At 44.8% G+C, this 14,842-nt stretch overlaps 1 protein-coding gene across 8 annotated transcripts in view; it reads right to left on the bottom strand.

Moving 5' to 3' along the window:
- Positions 1–956: 956 nt before the first annotated feature.
- The window catches only part of eif3c (eukaryotic translation initiation factor 3, subunit C), a 69,670-nt gene continuing 55,784 nt past the window's right edge, over positions 957–14,842 (bottom strand). The window contains exons 20-27 of one of the 8 annotated variants that reach the window (XM_014159281.2): positions 14,697–14,784; positions 14,340–14,505; positions 9,622–9,663; positions 8,015–8,059; positions 7,741–7,788; positions 7,133–7,174; positions 6,607–6,648; positions 957–1,576 (exon numbers count right to left, since the gene is read on the bottom strand). In XM_014159281.2, coding sequence (XP_014014756.2) covers positions 1,356–1,576; positions 6,607–6,648; positions 7,133–7,174; positions 7,741–7,788; positions 8,015–8,059; positions 9,622–9,663; positions 14,340–14,505; positions 14,697–14,784 — 694 coding nt within the window. In that variant the 3' untranslated portion in view covers positions 957–1,355. The remainder of the gene's footprint in view (positions 1,577–6,606; positions 6,649–7,132; positions 7,175–7,740; positions 7,789–8,014; positions 8,060–9,621; positions 9,664–14,339; positions 14,506–14,696; positions 14,785–14,842) is intronic. The other 7 variants (XM_014159283.2, XM_014159282.2, XM_045702609.1 and 4 more) reach the window with 7 other exon arrangements.

The following is a 14,842-nucleotide window of genomic DNA, read 5'->3' on the forward strand; positions in this document are numbered from 1 at the left end:
GGCGCAGCATAACTGATTGGCAGTGCTCCATCTGTGCCAGGAGCTTCACCTCGAGGTCGTGATCAGGACATCATCAGCGATGGGTTCAATGCCCTTGAGCCCAGCCAGTATCTCGAGCTGCTTCCGTTGGTATACCTCAGGCTCCACGGAGACACCAAACGGGAGCTTGAGCCAGCGTTTGCGACCCTAGGGTGTCCAGAAGGTAGTCATGAAACTGCTTTCTTCGGCCATTTTGCATTGCAGGAATGCATCTCGGGTGTCCACCAAGGTGAAAATCCTGGCCTTGGGAAGCTTGTAGAGGACATCCTCCAGTGCCGGCATGATGTAGAGGGAGCGTTATACTGCTTGGTTCAGATGCTTTGGGTCGATGCAAACTCTCAGCTTCTCTGACTTTTTCACTATGTCCATATTGCTGATCCAGTCAGTTGGGTCAGTCACGTGGCCATCAGCCTCATACTTGTCCAGCTGGGCCTTCACAGCCACTTTCATTGCAATGGGTACATTGCGAGGAGCACACTGGACAGGAGTGTCACTCTCATCCAATTCAAAGTGTAGTACCTCCCCAGGTACTAATTCAACGGGCTTGTTGAATACATCGTCATATCTGATGAGTAGCTGTTCTTTGGACAGGGGTCCACGATGTACTGGTCATATGGTACGGTAAACTCAGTCCCAGGCGTTTGCATGTAGAGCCTGAGAGAAGATGTTGACTGGTTTTCATGATCTCAAATTTCAACTTGTTTTTGGCCCCCCGAATAACACAGTGGGTCTCAAAGATGCCCATAGAGCTCATTAGCTCTCCTGAGTACAGCTTTAGTCTAGTGTCGCTGGGTAAGAGATGTGTGTCAGGTGCCAGATTGATTTTGCAGCAGTTATCATTAGAGGGCAACAATGTTTTGATTCGTCTCCAAAAAACAATGTTTTAATGGACTTAAAGAATAAGACAAAACCATATATTAATTCAAATGTTTATTTCAGAGGTTACAACTGAAAATACTTCACTTGACATGTCTCTGACCCTGATACACTGCCAAAAGAAAACCCCTGTCACACTGCAAATGCATTAATCTTGTCACACACAATTATTCAACACCATTCTAAACACATTCACACTCGACAAAAAGCATAGGCAATTCAGATATATCCTACAAACTTTAAATATATAGGGAAACGGACTTGTATAAGTACAACGGTTTTCAAGCCTGTCATGTAGAGGGAAAGCTGATCAATGTTGTACAAAGGGAGAAAAGCATAGTAGAGCTGCAATGTCAAGTGATACAACCCAAGATAATGTTGTTTTGGAATGAAGACTGGCTGGCTCTGTTGGACCAGGTTCCAAGGGCGGCTCCTCTGGCTCAGTAGTCTCTCCTGTCCTGGTAGCCTCCCTTGTAGCCTCCCCTGTAGCCACCACCACCACCCTGATAGCCGCCGCCGCCACCACCACCCTGATAGCCGCCGCCACCACCACCCTGATAGCCGCCGCCACCACCACCCTGATAGCCGCCGCCACCACCACCACCACCCTGATAGCCCCCCCTGTTCTGCCCCTGGTAGCCACCACCGCCTCGGTTTCCATCTGTGGGGAGAAACAAAGATGGAGAAAGAAAGAAAAGTACGATTCAAAGAGATTCAATTTGGAAAATGTGAACAGAAAAGTAAAACATCCAGACAAAGAGCTGAAAAGACCAAGACATTTTGTTACGTTACAGCCTTATTCTAAAATTGATTAAATTGTCCCCCCCCCTCAATCTACACACAATAATGACTAAGCAAAAAAAAAAAATAATAATATATATATATATATTTAGTGTTCCCTTTATTTTTTTGAGCAGTATATATATATATATATATATATATATATATATATATATATACACACACTGCTCAAAAAAATAAAGGGAACACTAAAATAACACATCCTAGATCTGAATGAATGAAATAATCTTATTAAATACTTGTATCTTTACATAGTTGAATGTGTTGACAACATAATTACACAAAAATAATAAATGGAAATCCAATTTATCAACCCATGGAGGTCTGGATTTGGAGTTACACTCAAAATTAAAGTGGAAAACCACACTACAGGCTGATCCAAATTTGATGTAATGTCCTTAAAACAAGTCAAAATGAGGCTCAGTAGTGTGTGTGGCCTCCACATGCCTGTATGACCTCCCTTCAACGTCTGGGCATGCTCCTGATGAGGTGGCGGATGGTCTCCTGAGGGATCTCCTCCCAGACCTGGACTAAAGCATCCGCCAACTCCTGGACAGTCTGTGGTGCAACGTGGCGTTGGTGGATGGAGCGAGACATGATGTCCCAGATGTGCTCAATTGGATTCAGGTCTGGGGAACGGGCGGGCCAGTCCATAGCATCAATGCCTTCCTCTTGCAGGAACTGCTGACACACTCCAGCCACATGAGGTCTAGCATTGTCTTGCATTAGGAGGAACCCAGGGCCAACCGCACCAGCATATGGTCTCACAAGGGGTCTGAGGATCTCATCTCGGTACCTAATGGCAGTCAGGCTACCTCTGGCGAGCACATGGAGGGCTGTGCGGCCCCCCAAAGAAATGCCACCCCACACCATGACTGACCCACCGCCAAACCGGTCATGCTGGAGGATGTTGCAGGCAGCAGAACGTTCTCCACGGCGTCTCCAGACTGTCACGTCTGTCACATGTGCTCAGTGTGAACCTGCTTTCATCTGTGAAGAGCACAGGGCGCCAGTGCCGAATTTGCCAATCTTGGTGTTCTCTGGCAAATGCCAAACATCCTGCACGGTGTTGGGCTGTAAGCACAACCCCCACCTGTGGACGTCGGGCCCTCATACCACCCTCATGGAGTCTGTTTCTGACCTTTTGAGCACACATGCACATTTGTGCCCTGGAGGAGGTCATTTTGCAGGGCTCTGGCAGTGCTCCTCCTTGCACAAAGGCGGAGGTAGCGGTCCTGCTGCTGGGTTGTTGCCCTCCTACGGCCTCCTCCACGTCTCCTGATGTACTGGCCTGTCTCCTGGTAGCGCCTCCATGCTCTGGACACTACGCTGACAGACACAGCAAACCTTCTTGCAACAGCTCGCATTGATGTGCCATCCTGGATGAGCTGCACTACCTGAGCCACTTGTGTGGGTTGTAGACTCCGTCTCATGCTACCACTAAAGTGAAAGCACCGCCAGCATTCAAAAGTGACCAAAACATCAGCCAGGAAGCATTGGAACTGAGAAGTGGTCTGTGGTTACCACCTGCAGAACCACTCCTTTATTGGGGGTGTCTTGCTAATTGCCTATAATTTCCACCTGTTGTCTATTCCATTTGCACAACAGCATGTGAAATTTATTGTCAATCAGTGTTGCTTCCTAAGTGGACAGTTTGATTTCACAGAAGTGTGATTGACTTGGAGTTACATTGTGTTGTTTAAGTGTTCCCTTTATTTTTTTGAGCAGTATATATATATATATATATATATATAAATAAAAGGTATTCACACAGTTTACTCAGTACATTGATGGAGCACATTTGGCAGAGATTATAGCCTCGAGCATTCTTGGATAGGATTATAGAAATGTTTGCAAATTTATTACAAATAAAAAACAAATGACATTTACACCATTATTCAGACCCTTTACTCAGTACTTTGTTGAAGCAACTTTGGCAGCGATTACAGCCTTGGGTATGACGCTACAAGCTTGGCACAACTGCATTTGGGTAGTTTCTCCCATTCTTCTCTGCAGATCCTCTCAAGCTGTGTCAGGTTGGATGTGGAGCGTCGCTACACAGCTTTTTTTCAGGTCTCTCTAGAGATGTTTGATCGGGTTTAAGTCCCGGCTCTGGCTGGGCCACTTAAGGACATTCAGAGACTTGTCCCGAATCCACTCCTGCGTTGTCTTGGCTGTGTGCTAGGGTAGTTGTCCTGTTGGAAGGTCAAACTTCGCCCCAGTCTGAGGTCCTGAGCAGGTTTCCATCAAGGATCTCTCTCTGTACTTTGCTCTGTTCATCTTTCCCTCGATTCTGATTAGTTTCCCAGTCCCTGCTGCTGAAAAACATGGTGCCAGGTTTCCTCCAGATGTGACGCTTGGCATTCAGGCCAAAGAGTTCAATCTTGGTTTCATCACACCAGAGAATCTTGTCATGGTTTGAAAGTCCTTTTGGTGCCTTTTGGCAAACTCCAAGTGGGCTGTCATGTGCCTTTTACTGAGGAGTGGCTTACGTCTGGCCACTACCATAATGGCCTGATTGGTGGAGTGCTGCAGAGATAGTTGTCCTCTTGGAAGGTTCTCCCTTCTCCACAGAGGAACTCCGGAGCTCTGTCAGAGTGACCGTTGGGTTCTTGGTCACCTCCCTGACCAAGGCCCTTCTCCCCCGATTGCTCAGTTTGGAGGCCACTGTGTTCTTGGACTTTCAACGCTGCAGACATTTTTTGGTGCCTTTCCCAAGATCTGCGCCTCGACACAATCCTGTCTCTGAGCTCTACTGACAATTCCTTCGACCTCATGGCTTAGTTTTTGGTCTGAAATGCACTGCCAACTGCTAGACCTTATAAACAGTGTATTTGTTAATTACTCAGATCCCTTGTATTTTTCCATATTTTGTTACTTTACAGCCTTATTCTAAAATGGATTACATTTTTAAAGAGGTCTCCTCAATCAACACACAAAACCCCATAATGACAACGTGAACAGGTTTTAGAATTTTTTAAAAATGTTTTCAAAATAAACAGATACCTTCACATAAATATTCAGACCCTTTGCTATCAGACTTAAAATTGAGCTCAGGTGCATCCTGTTTCCATTGATTATCCTTGAGATGCTTCTACAACTTGATTGGAGTCCACCTGTGGTAAATTCAATTGATTGGACATGATTTGGAAAGGCACACACACTTGCCTGTATAAGGTCCCACAGCTGACAGTGCATGTCAGAGCAAAAACCAAGCCATGAGGTCGAAGGAATTGTCCGTAGAGCTCCGAGACAGGATTGTGTCGAGGCACATATCTGGGGAAGGGTACCAAAAAATTGAAGGTCCCCAGGAACACAGTGGCCTCAATCATTCTTAAATGGAAGAAGTTTGGAACCGCCAAGACTTTTCCTAGAGCCGGCCACTGCCAAACTGAGCAATCGAGAGATGAAGAATAACCCGATGGTCACTTTGACAGAGCTCCAGAGTTGCTCTGTGGAGGTGGGAGAATCTTCCAGGCGGACAACCATCTCTGCAGCACTCCACCAATCAGGCCTTTATGGTAGAGTGGCGAGACGGAAGCCACTCCTCAGTAAAAGGGAAGACAGCCCGCTTGGAGTTTGCTAAAAGTCACCCAAAGGACTCAAACCATGAGAAACAAGATTCTCTGGTCTGATGACACCAAGATGTAACTCTTTGGCCTGAATACCTAGCGTCACGTCTGGCGGAAACCTGGTACCATCCCTACGGTGAAGCATGGTGGTGGCAATGTTTTTCAGTGGCAGGGAGACTAGTCCAGGACCGAGGGAAAGATGAGCGGAGCAAGGTACAGAGAGATCCTTGATGAAAACCTGCTCCAGAGCACTAAGGACCTCAGACTGGGGCGAAGGTTCATACAGCCAAGACAACGCAGGAGTGGCTTCGGGACAAGTCTCTGAATGTCCTTGAGTGGCCCAACTAGAGCTCGGACCTGAACCCAATCTAACATCTCTGGAGAGACCTGAAAATAGCTGTGCAGCGATGCTCCCCATCCAACCTGACAAAGCTTGAGAGGATCTGCAGAGAAGAATGGGAGAAACTCCTTGTAGCGTCACACCCAAGTAGACTCAAGGCTGTAATCGCTGCCAAAGGCACTTCAACAAAGTACTGAGTAAAGGGTCTGAATACCTACGTAAAATGTCATTCTTTAAATTTGTAATAAATGAGCTCAAATTTCTATAAACCTGTTTTTGCTTCGTCATTAAGGGGTATTGTGTGTAGATTGAGGGGAAAAAACAATTTAATCACTTGTAGAATAAGGCTGTACCGTAACAAAATGTGGAAAAAGTCAAGGTCTGAACACTTTTCGAATGCACTGTAGACCGGTGTGAGCCTTTCAAAATCATCTCCAATCAACTGAATTTACCACAGGTGGACTCCAATCAAGTTGTAGAAAGATCAAGGATGATCAATGGAAACAGGATGCACCTGAGGTCAATTGAGTCTCATAGCAAAGGGTCTGAATACTTATGTAAAAAAAATATGAGATCTATTTTTTATATATTTGCTAAAATGTCTAAAAACCTGTTTTTGCTTTGTCATTATGGGGTATTGTGTGTAGTATGATGAGAGAAAAAAAACCAATCAATTTTAGAATGAGGCTGTTACGTAACAAAATGTGGAAAAAAGTCAAGGGGTCTGAATACTTTCCGAATGCACTGTACTGTGTGTGGGCTAATTCTAACAAGTTGTGCGAAGAACGGAAGTGAAAGACTGCGAGAGAGAATGAAGAGAATGAAATGTTGGGGGGACATTTTTAGAGTGGCCTAAAGGTTCAGGCATGAAGGGATGATAGATAAGGGGGGACTGCAGGTCACAGACTGGTTTTAAGAAAAAACAGAAGTAAAATGCAGACATTTAGAGGATAAAAGGTGGTATAAATGAATAAGCACCTCGGTTGTAACCGCCTTGCCTCTGTTGGTAACCGCCTCCGTCTGAAACCAACCATAAACGGTAAACATGTGCGAGGCCACAACTAATGTGTCCAATATATTCTAAAAATGACTTTTGTGCTTGTTTGCATTGGGTGCTTATGCGGTGGTTAGTTACACTTTCATCATTTGCATGCGGGTTTAGGGTACTTTTCTTAATCAAACAAAATGTGTTTTTTCCCCTCCAACTAAATATGAAGTTGATAGTATGTTTGAAATACCGGTTTCTTTAGACCTACCTAAACAATGCGTTGTTTTTACGATGGTATATAATTAAATGAAATTAGTACACTTAAAGGATAATTATGTTTATCCCATTCTGTCAAATCCCATTCTAAACAACTATTAATAGTGCCAAAGGCTTGGGCATTGCGAAATAGGAAAAGAGAGGACTGCAGCTCACTGACGGTGGCTTTAAGAAGAAACAGAAGAAAAATTCAGACATTCATAAGAAAATAAAAGGTGGTATAAAATGGTTCTTAAGCACCTCGGTTGTAACCGCCTTGCCTCTGTTGGTAACCGCCGACGTCTGAAACCAACCGTAACCATAAACTGTAAGCACGAGCGAGGCCACAACGGATGTGTCCAATTATAATCCACAAATGACTTGTGCACTTTAATAATGTCTATACATTTGTGCTTGTTCACACTTTTTTTTCTAATCAAGTTAGCTTTTCAGCTACGCTTTCATCAATTGACCTTACATCTTGCATGCGGGTTTAGGTCAAATATTTCTCATAGCAAGAAGCTGTTACTGGGTTCAATTACATGTTCTTTCTGTTTCATAGTTTAAGCTAGAGCAATCCTTAAATAAAATGGATTAAACATTTAATTGCAGTTTTTTTTTCTCCCAAAGACACATTTTTCTTTTAAACAATTACAGTATTTACAGAACAGTAAACCCATGAATACATTGTGTTCTTAGACATTCTAACTTACAGTATCCAATGTTTCTCAAGAACTGCCTAAACACAACCACATCCTGATGGTTCTAGACTAGTGACTGATGGTGGCTTTAAAAATATTATAACCATTTCATTTTTTTAATAAAGACATTCTTTAGAAAATAAAGGGAGTAGAAATAATCATAAGCACCTCTGTTGTAACCTCCTTGCTTCTGTTGGTAGCCGCCTCTCTGACCGTCTGAAAACGTACAATGAAAACAGTTCACACACACACACACACACACACACACACACACACACACACACACACCCCTGTGACACGTCATGTGTGCGGAAAAAAACACGTTTGACTACATATAATAAAAATGTCTGTCTCTCACATACAAACTGAAATAAGACACATACACAGTCGCCATCTTATAAGATTCAGACAAGCATGCATTTCAATCAATTAGTTTAAACACCTCGGTTGTAACCGCCTTGCTTCTGTTGGTAACTGCCTCTCTGGTCTGAAACCGTACAGTGAAAACAGTTTAGAAACACACAGCTGCGGCACGTAATGAGCGTGGGCACACACACACACACACACACGGATCCACATTTTTTTTTTTTTTACAAATTAAAAATCTTCCTGTTTTTTCCCCCCACACAATATATGCCTATTGCCTACAGGCACCAATACCTTTTTCACACCATCGTGCCAGCCAATCTCATTGTGCAACCGTAATACTTTATTTTCACATTGTTCTCTTTGGCACGGTTCCAGTATTTATGGTGGATGTATAACCAGGCCAGTGCAGTACAGCTCGGCTCAATAGTGAGAAATGGGCAATACACACCACCACAATCACACATATTAAATAAAACATGCATATTAATTAGCTCTCAATGCATTAGGAGAAAAAAAAAATACATCATTACAACATTCAAAATACAGGACAGCAACCTCCTGCGTTGCATCCACTAAGAAATGTGCAGGTTTGATAAGGATAATATTGTGGTCAGTGGTACGGAAACACACACCCTAAGGCAGACCTGTGTGTACAATATTGGCACTTACCTTATCATTGCTATGCAGACGACACACAATTAATCTTCTCCTTTCCCCCTTCTGACAACCAGGTGGCGAATCGCATCTCTGCATGTCTGGCAGACATATCAGTGTGGATGACGGATCACCACCTCAAGCTGAACCTCGGCAAGACGGAGCTGCTCTTCCTCCCGGGGAAGGACTGCCCGTTCCATGATCTCGCCATCACGGTTGACAACTCCCTTGTGTCCTCCTCCCAGAGTGCTAAGAGCCTTGGCGTGACCCTGGACAACAACCTGTCGTTCTCCACCAACATCAAGGCGGTGACCCGATCCTGTAGGTTCATGCTCTACAACATTCGCAGAGTACGACCCTGCCTCACACAGGAAGCGGCGCAGGTCCTAATCCAGGCACTTGTCATCTCCCGTCTGGATTACTGCAACTCGCTGTTGGCTGGGCTCCCTGCCTGTGCCATTAAACCCCTACAACTCATCCAGAACGCCGCAGCCCGTCTGGTGTTCAACCTTCCCAAGTTCTCTCACGTCACCCCGCTCCTCCGCTCTCTCCACTGGCTTCCAGTCGAAGCTCGCATCCGCTACAAGACCATGGTGCTTGCCTACGGAGCTGTGAGGGGAACGGCACCTCCGTACCTTCAGGCTCTGATCAGGCCCTACACCCAAACAAGGGCACTCCGTTCATCCACCTCTGGCCTGCTCGCCTCCCTACCTCTGAGGAAGCACAGTTCCCGCTCAGCCCAGTCAAAACTGTTCGCTGCTCTGGCACCCCAATGGTGGAACAAGCTCCCTCACGACGCCAGGACAGCGGAGTCAATCACCACCTTCCGGAGACACCTGAAACCCCACCTCTTCAAGGAATACCTGGGATAGGATAAAGTAATCCTTCTAACCCCCCCCTTAAAAGATTTAGATGCACTATTGTAAAGTGGTTGTTCCACTGGATATTATAAGGTGAATGCACCAATTTGTAAGTCGCTCTGGATAAGAGCGTCTGCTAAATGACTAAAAAAATGTAAAAATGTACCTCTGTTGTAGCCACCCTGCTTCTGCTGGTAGCCTTTTTGATCTGTAACACACACACACACAACCAGGACCCGTTAAAATCACTTAGTGTTACTTGTATGTGGTGCCTTGTGTGTCCCAAGGCACCAAGATGATTCAATAAGTGGTATTTGTGGCAAATTTCATCATGTCACACAACAGGGCATACAAAAAACACTGATACATAATCAGTATGCTAGTATTAGTGTTCTTGTTGGACTATATAGGAGTAAGGCATGTCATTCTACCCCATATTGGAACGTTGGGATAAAAGCCCTAGAAGCTGCCACATTTAAAAATAGTACATTTCAGGAAAAACTTTCTCCATCTAAAACCAGATTATTTATAAGATAATTCTGGTCTTCATTTTGACAGTTTGTTGCATAAATTAAACTACCATTGAAATCGTGATGTCGAGGCACCCTGAGAAGGGAGGAGTTTGGTATGAAACACACTCCCCTCTAGATGTGCTGGCTGGTACCACGTCAAAGTTTACTATAAAAGCAGGTGACAGCATGCCTTATTTGGCAATGGAGCGTGCCAATATATTTAGCATGATGCTTCCTTGACTACACTACAAAATTCAAAAGGCAGTAAGGCACATTTCCACATGACCAAATTCAAAGTTCATACACATGTGTTTTTCAAAGACAAACGTGTAGGCTATGAGGATTATATGACTATATACAGTACCGGTCAAAAGTTTGAACACACCTCCTCAATCAAGGGTTTTTCTTTATTTTTACTTGTGTACATTGTAGAATAATAGTGAAGACATCAAAACTATGAAATAACATATGGAATCATGTAGTAACCAAAACAAAGTGTTAAACAAATCAAAATATATTTTATATTTGAGATTCTTCAAAGTAGCCACCCTTTGCCTTGACAGCTTTGCACACTCTTGGCATTCTCTTAAACAGCTTCATGAGATAGTAAAGTGGAATACATTTAAATTAACAGGTGTGCCTTGTTAAAAGTTAATTTGTGGAATTTCTTTCCTTAATGCATTTGAGCCAATCAGTTGTGTTGTGACAAGGTAGGAGTGGTATACAGAAGATAGCCCTATTATGACAAGAACAGCTCAAATAAGCAAAGGAACGACAGTCCATTACTTTAAAACATGAAGGTCAGTCAATCTGGAAAATTTCAAGAAGGTTAAACGTTTCTTCAAGTGCAGTTGCAAAAACCACCAAGCGCTATGATGAAACTGGCTCTCATGAGGACCGCCACAGGAAAGGAAGATCCAGACTTACCTCTGCTGCAGAGGATCAGTTCATTAGGAGTTAACTGCACCTCAGATTGCAGCCCTAATAAATGCTTCAGAGTTCAAGTAACAGACATCTCAACATCAACTGTTCAGAGGAGACTGCGTGAATCAGGCCTTCATGATTTAATTGCTGCAAAGAAACCACTACTAAAAGACACCAATAAGAAGAAGAGAATTGTTTGGGCCAAGTCCAGAATTGTTTGGCCTGAGTCCACTGTCTTTGTGAGACGCAGTGTAGGTAAACGGATGATCCCCGCATGGGTGATACCCACCGTGAAGCATGCAGGTGTTGTGATGGTACTTTGCTGGTGACATCATCTAATTTATTTAGAATTCAAGGCACACTTAACCAGCATGGCCACCACAGCATTCTGCAGCAATACGCCATCCCATCTGCTTTGCGTTTAGTGGGACTATCATTTGTTTTTCAACAGGACAATGACTCAACACACCTCCAGGCTGTGTAAGGGCTATTTGACCAAGGAGGAGAGTGATGGAGTGCTGCATCAGTTGACCTGGCCTCCACAATCACCCGACCTCAACCCAAGTGAGATGGTTTGGGATGAGTTAGAGAGCAGAGTGAAGGAAAAACAGCCAACAAGCGCTCAGCATATCTGGAGCAGTGGAAACGCGTGCTCGAGAGTGATGAATCACGCTTCACCATCTGGCAATCCAATGGACAAATCTGGGTTTGGCAGATGCCAGGAGAACGCTACCTGCTTGAATGCACAGTGCCAACTGTAAAGTTTGGTGGAAGAGGAATAATGATCTGGGGGATTTTCATGGTTCGGGCCCCTTAGTTCCAGTGAAGGGAAATCTTAACGCTACAGCATACAATGACATTCTAGACAATTCTGTGCTTCCAACTTTGTGGCAGCAGTTTGGGGAAAGCCTTTTCCTGTTTCAGCAAGACAATGCCCCCGTGCACAAAGCGAGGTCCACACAGAAATGGTTTGTCGAGATCGGTGTGTAAGAACTAGACTGGCCCTCACAGAGCCCCTCTGACACCATTAGGATGAGTTGGAACGCCGACTGTGAGCCAGGCCAAAACTCCCAACATCAGTGCCGACCTCACTAATGCTTGTGGCTGAATGAAAGCAAGTCCCGGCAGCAATGTTCCAACATCTACTGATAAGCCTTCCCAGAAAAGTGGAGGCTATTATAGTCAACTAGCTTTTTTCCCTAACCCCTATGACTAATTGGTGGCACAGTTTTCTAAAACAGTTGGCTCTTGGTTCAATGGTTGTAAATTATAGTCCCACATGGGGCGGGCGGGCGTACGTACAAAAGCTTTGATTTGGGAATTCTAAATTCCAACAGAACAAAGTGTATAAATCAATATCAAATATTTCAATGCCCTTGGACACGGGAAAAATGGGTCACCTTTTTTTAACACAAATGCTACCTATTTCATAGTATGGAATGACCCTGTGCGCGCGCACACACACACACACACACACACACACACACACACACACACACACACACACACACACACACACACACACACACACACACACACACACACACACACACACACACACACACACACACACAAATAAAAGAAACGTCCCTTTTTCAGGACGCGGACTTTCAAAGATAATTCTTAAAAATCCAAATTACTTTACAGAACTTCATTGTAAAGGGTTTAAACACTGTTTCCCATGCTTGTCCAATGAACCATAAACAATTAATGAACATGCACCTGTGGAACAGTCGTTAAGACACTAACAGCTTACAGACGTTAGGCAATTATGGACACAGTTCTGAAAAGGACACTAAAGAGGCCTTTCTACTGACTCTGAAAAACACCAAAAGATAGATGCCCAGGGTCCCTGCTCATCTGCGTGAACGTGCCTTAGACATGCTGCAAAGAGGCATGAGGACTGCAGATGTGGCCAGGGCAATAAATTGCAATGTCCGTACTGTGAGACGCCTAAGAAAGCGCTACAGGAGACAGGACGGCCAGCTGTTCGTCCTCGCAGTGGCAGACCACGTGTAACAACACCTGCACAGGATCGGTACATCCCAATATCACACCTGCAGGACAGGTACAGGATGGCAACAACAACTGCCCGAGTTACACCAGGAATGCACAATCCCTCCATCAGTGCTCAGACTGTTCGCAATAGGCTGGACTGAGGTCTTGTAGGCCTGTTGTAAGGCAGGTCCTCACCAGACATCACCGGCAACAACGTCGCCTATGGGCACAAACCCACTGTCGCTGGACCAGACAGGACTGGGAAAAAGGGCTCTTCACTGACGAGTTGCGGTTTTGTCTCACCAGGGGTGATGGTCGGATTTTTGTTTATCATTGAAGGAATGAGCGTTACACCGAGGCCTGTACTCTGGAGCGGGATCGATTTGGAGGTGGAGGGTCCGTCATGGTCTGGGGCGGTGTGTCACAGCATCATCGGACTGAGCTTGTTGTCATTGCAGGCAATCTCAACGCTGTGCGTTACAGGGAAGACATCCTCCTCCCTCATGTGGTAGCCTTCCTGCAGGCTCATCCTGACATGACCCTCCAGCATGACAATGCCATCAGCCATACTGCTTGTTCTGTGCGTGATTTCCTGCAAGACAGGAATGTCAGTGTTCGGCCATGGCCAGCGAAGAGCCGGATCTCAATCCCATTGAGCACATCTGGAACCTGTTGGATTGGAGGGTGAGGGCTAGGGAAATTGCAGGTGCCTTGGTGGAAGAGTGGGGTAACATCTCACAGCAAGAACGGGCAAATCTGATGCAGTCCATGAGGAGGAGATGAACTACAGTACTTCAGGTCAAAATATTTTTGGGGGCCATTTTATCTAACCCTAACCCTTTTCATAACCTTAAACTAATTATCCTAACCTACTATCCTAAACTGCTGCGGAAGTTCTAACATGCTACAACGTCAAATCTGACAAAAGCTGTATCCTATCTAGTCAAAAACGATTTCATCACTGACTCAGATTCACATTCCCTTATAAAGGTCCACACTCACCAATAATCACATTTGGTAGTTAATTTCAGCAGAAATGGTGTCTTTTAGCATCTTTACAAACCAGATAAAACATATAGCCAGAGCACATAAGGTAGATACAGATCATATTATCAAAACGAGCAAATTCTTTAAGGAGCGAGAGCATAGAGGGAGGAGAATGAGATAATCCGTTAAACTATAATCATTAATGTACACTTACGCTATTGGGCATATTTACTTAAAAATACAATAAAATGTATCTATTAGAACGGTTATGATGGTTATTTTATTTACGGTCTTCATCCATAATCGTCAGTTACACGGTTATACAATTACCGTGCCAGCCCTAGAAGGGTGGACACGGGGATCGAACCCCAGTCTCTGCGGTTGGCATGTATGTGCTAGGAGTCAGGTGTTACCACTAGACGAAAGGCTCTGCACATGTATTCTATGTTGCTGCTCCACTAACCTCTGTTGAAGTAGCCGCCGTAGACGCCCTGCTTGAGGTCAAAGACACGCTCATTATTCTCCACCAAGCCACCCAGCTTCTCTGCCAGCTGCAGGGCCATGTTCTGCAGGGAGGTGGGCTCTGTGCGGTGCATCACCACCGTCTGGGTGGGCTGGTCCAGGGATGCCTGGGGGAGGAAAGACAGAGGAGACACAGATGACAGACAGACAGACCGACACACAGGTGAAAGCCATTCAGAGACACACACACAAAACATGTTACAGCTCCAGGTTCATAAAACAAATGTCATCATCTAGCTTTATTAATTCTATGGTGCTGAACGGTCTACACATGACACATTGATGCCGTGGATTTTACCATGAGCTCTTCGTTGATGATCATCTTGCTGATGATGCTGTGCACCATGGGCAGCTCCAGCTCAAACATCTCCTTCAGTGTCGCCATACTGAGACACAAAGGGGAAGGAGAAAGATTGTATTTATCCATTTAACCAGGCAAGCTAA

Source organism: Salmo salar, chromosome ssa19 (genome assembly GCF_905237065.1).
Source record: "Salmo salar chromosome ssa19, Ssal_v3.1, whole genome shotgun sequence".
NCBI lineage: Eukaryota > Metazoa > Chordata > Actinopteri > Salmoniformes > Salmonidae > Salmo > Salmo salar.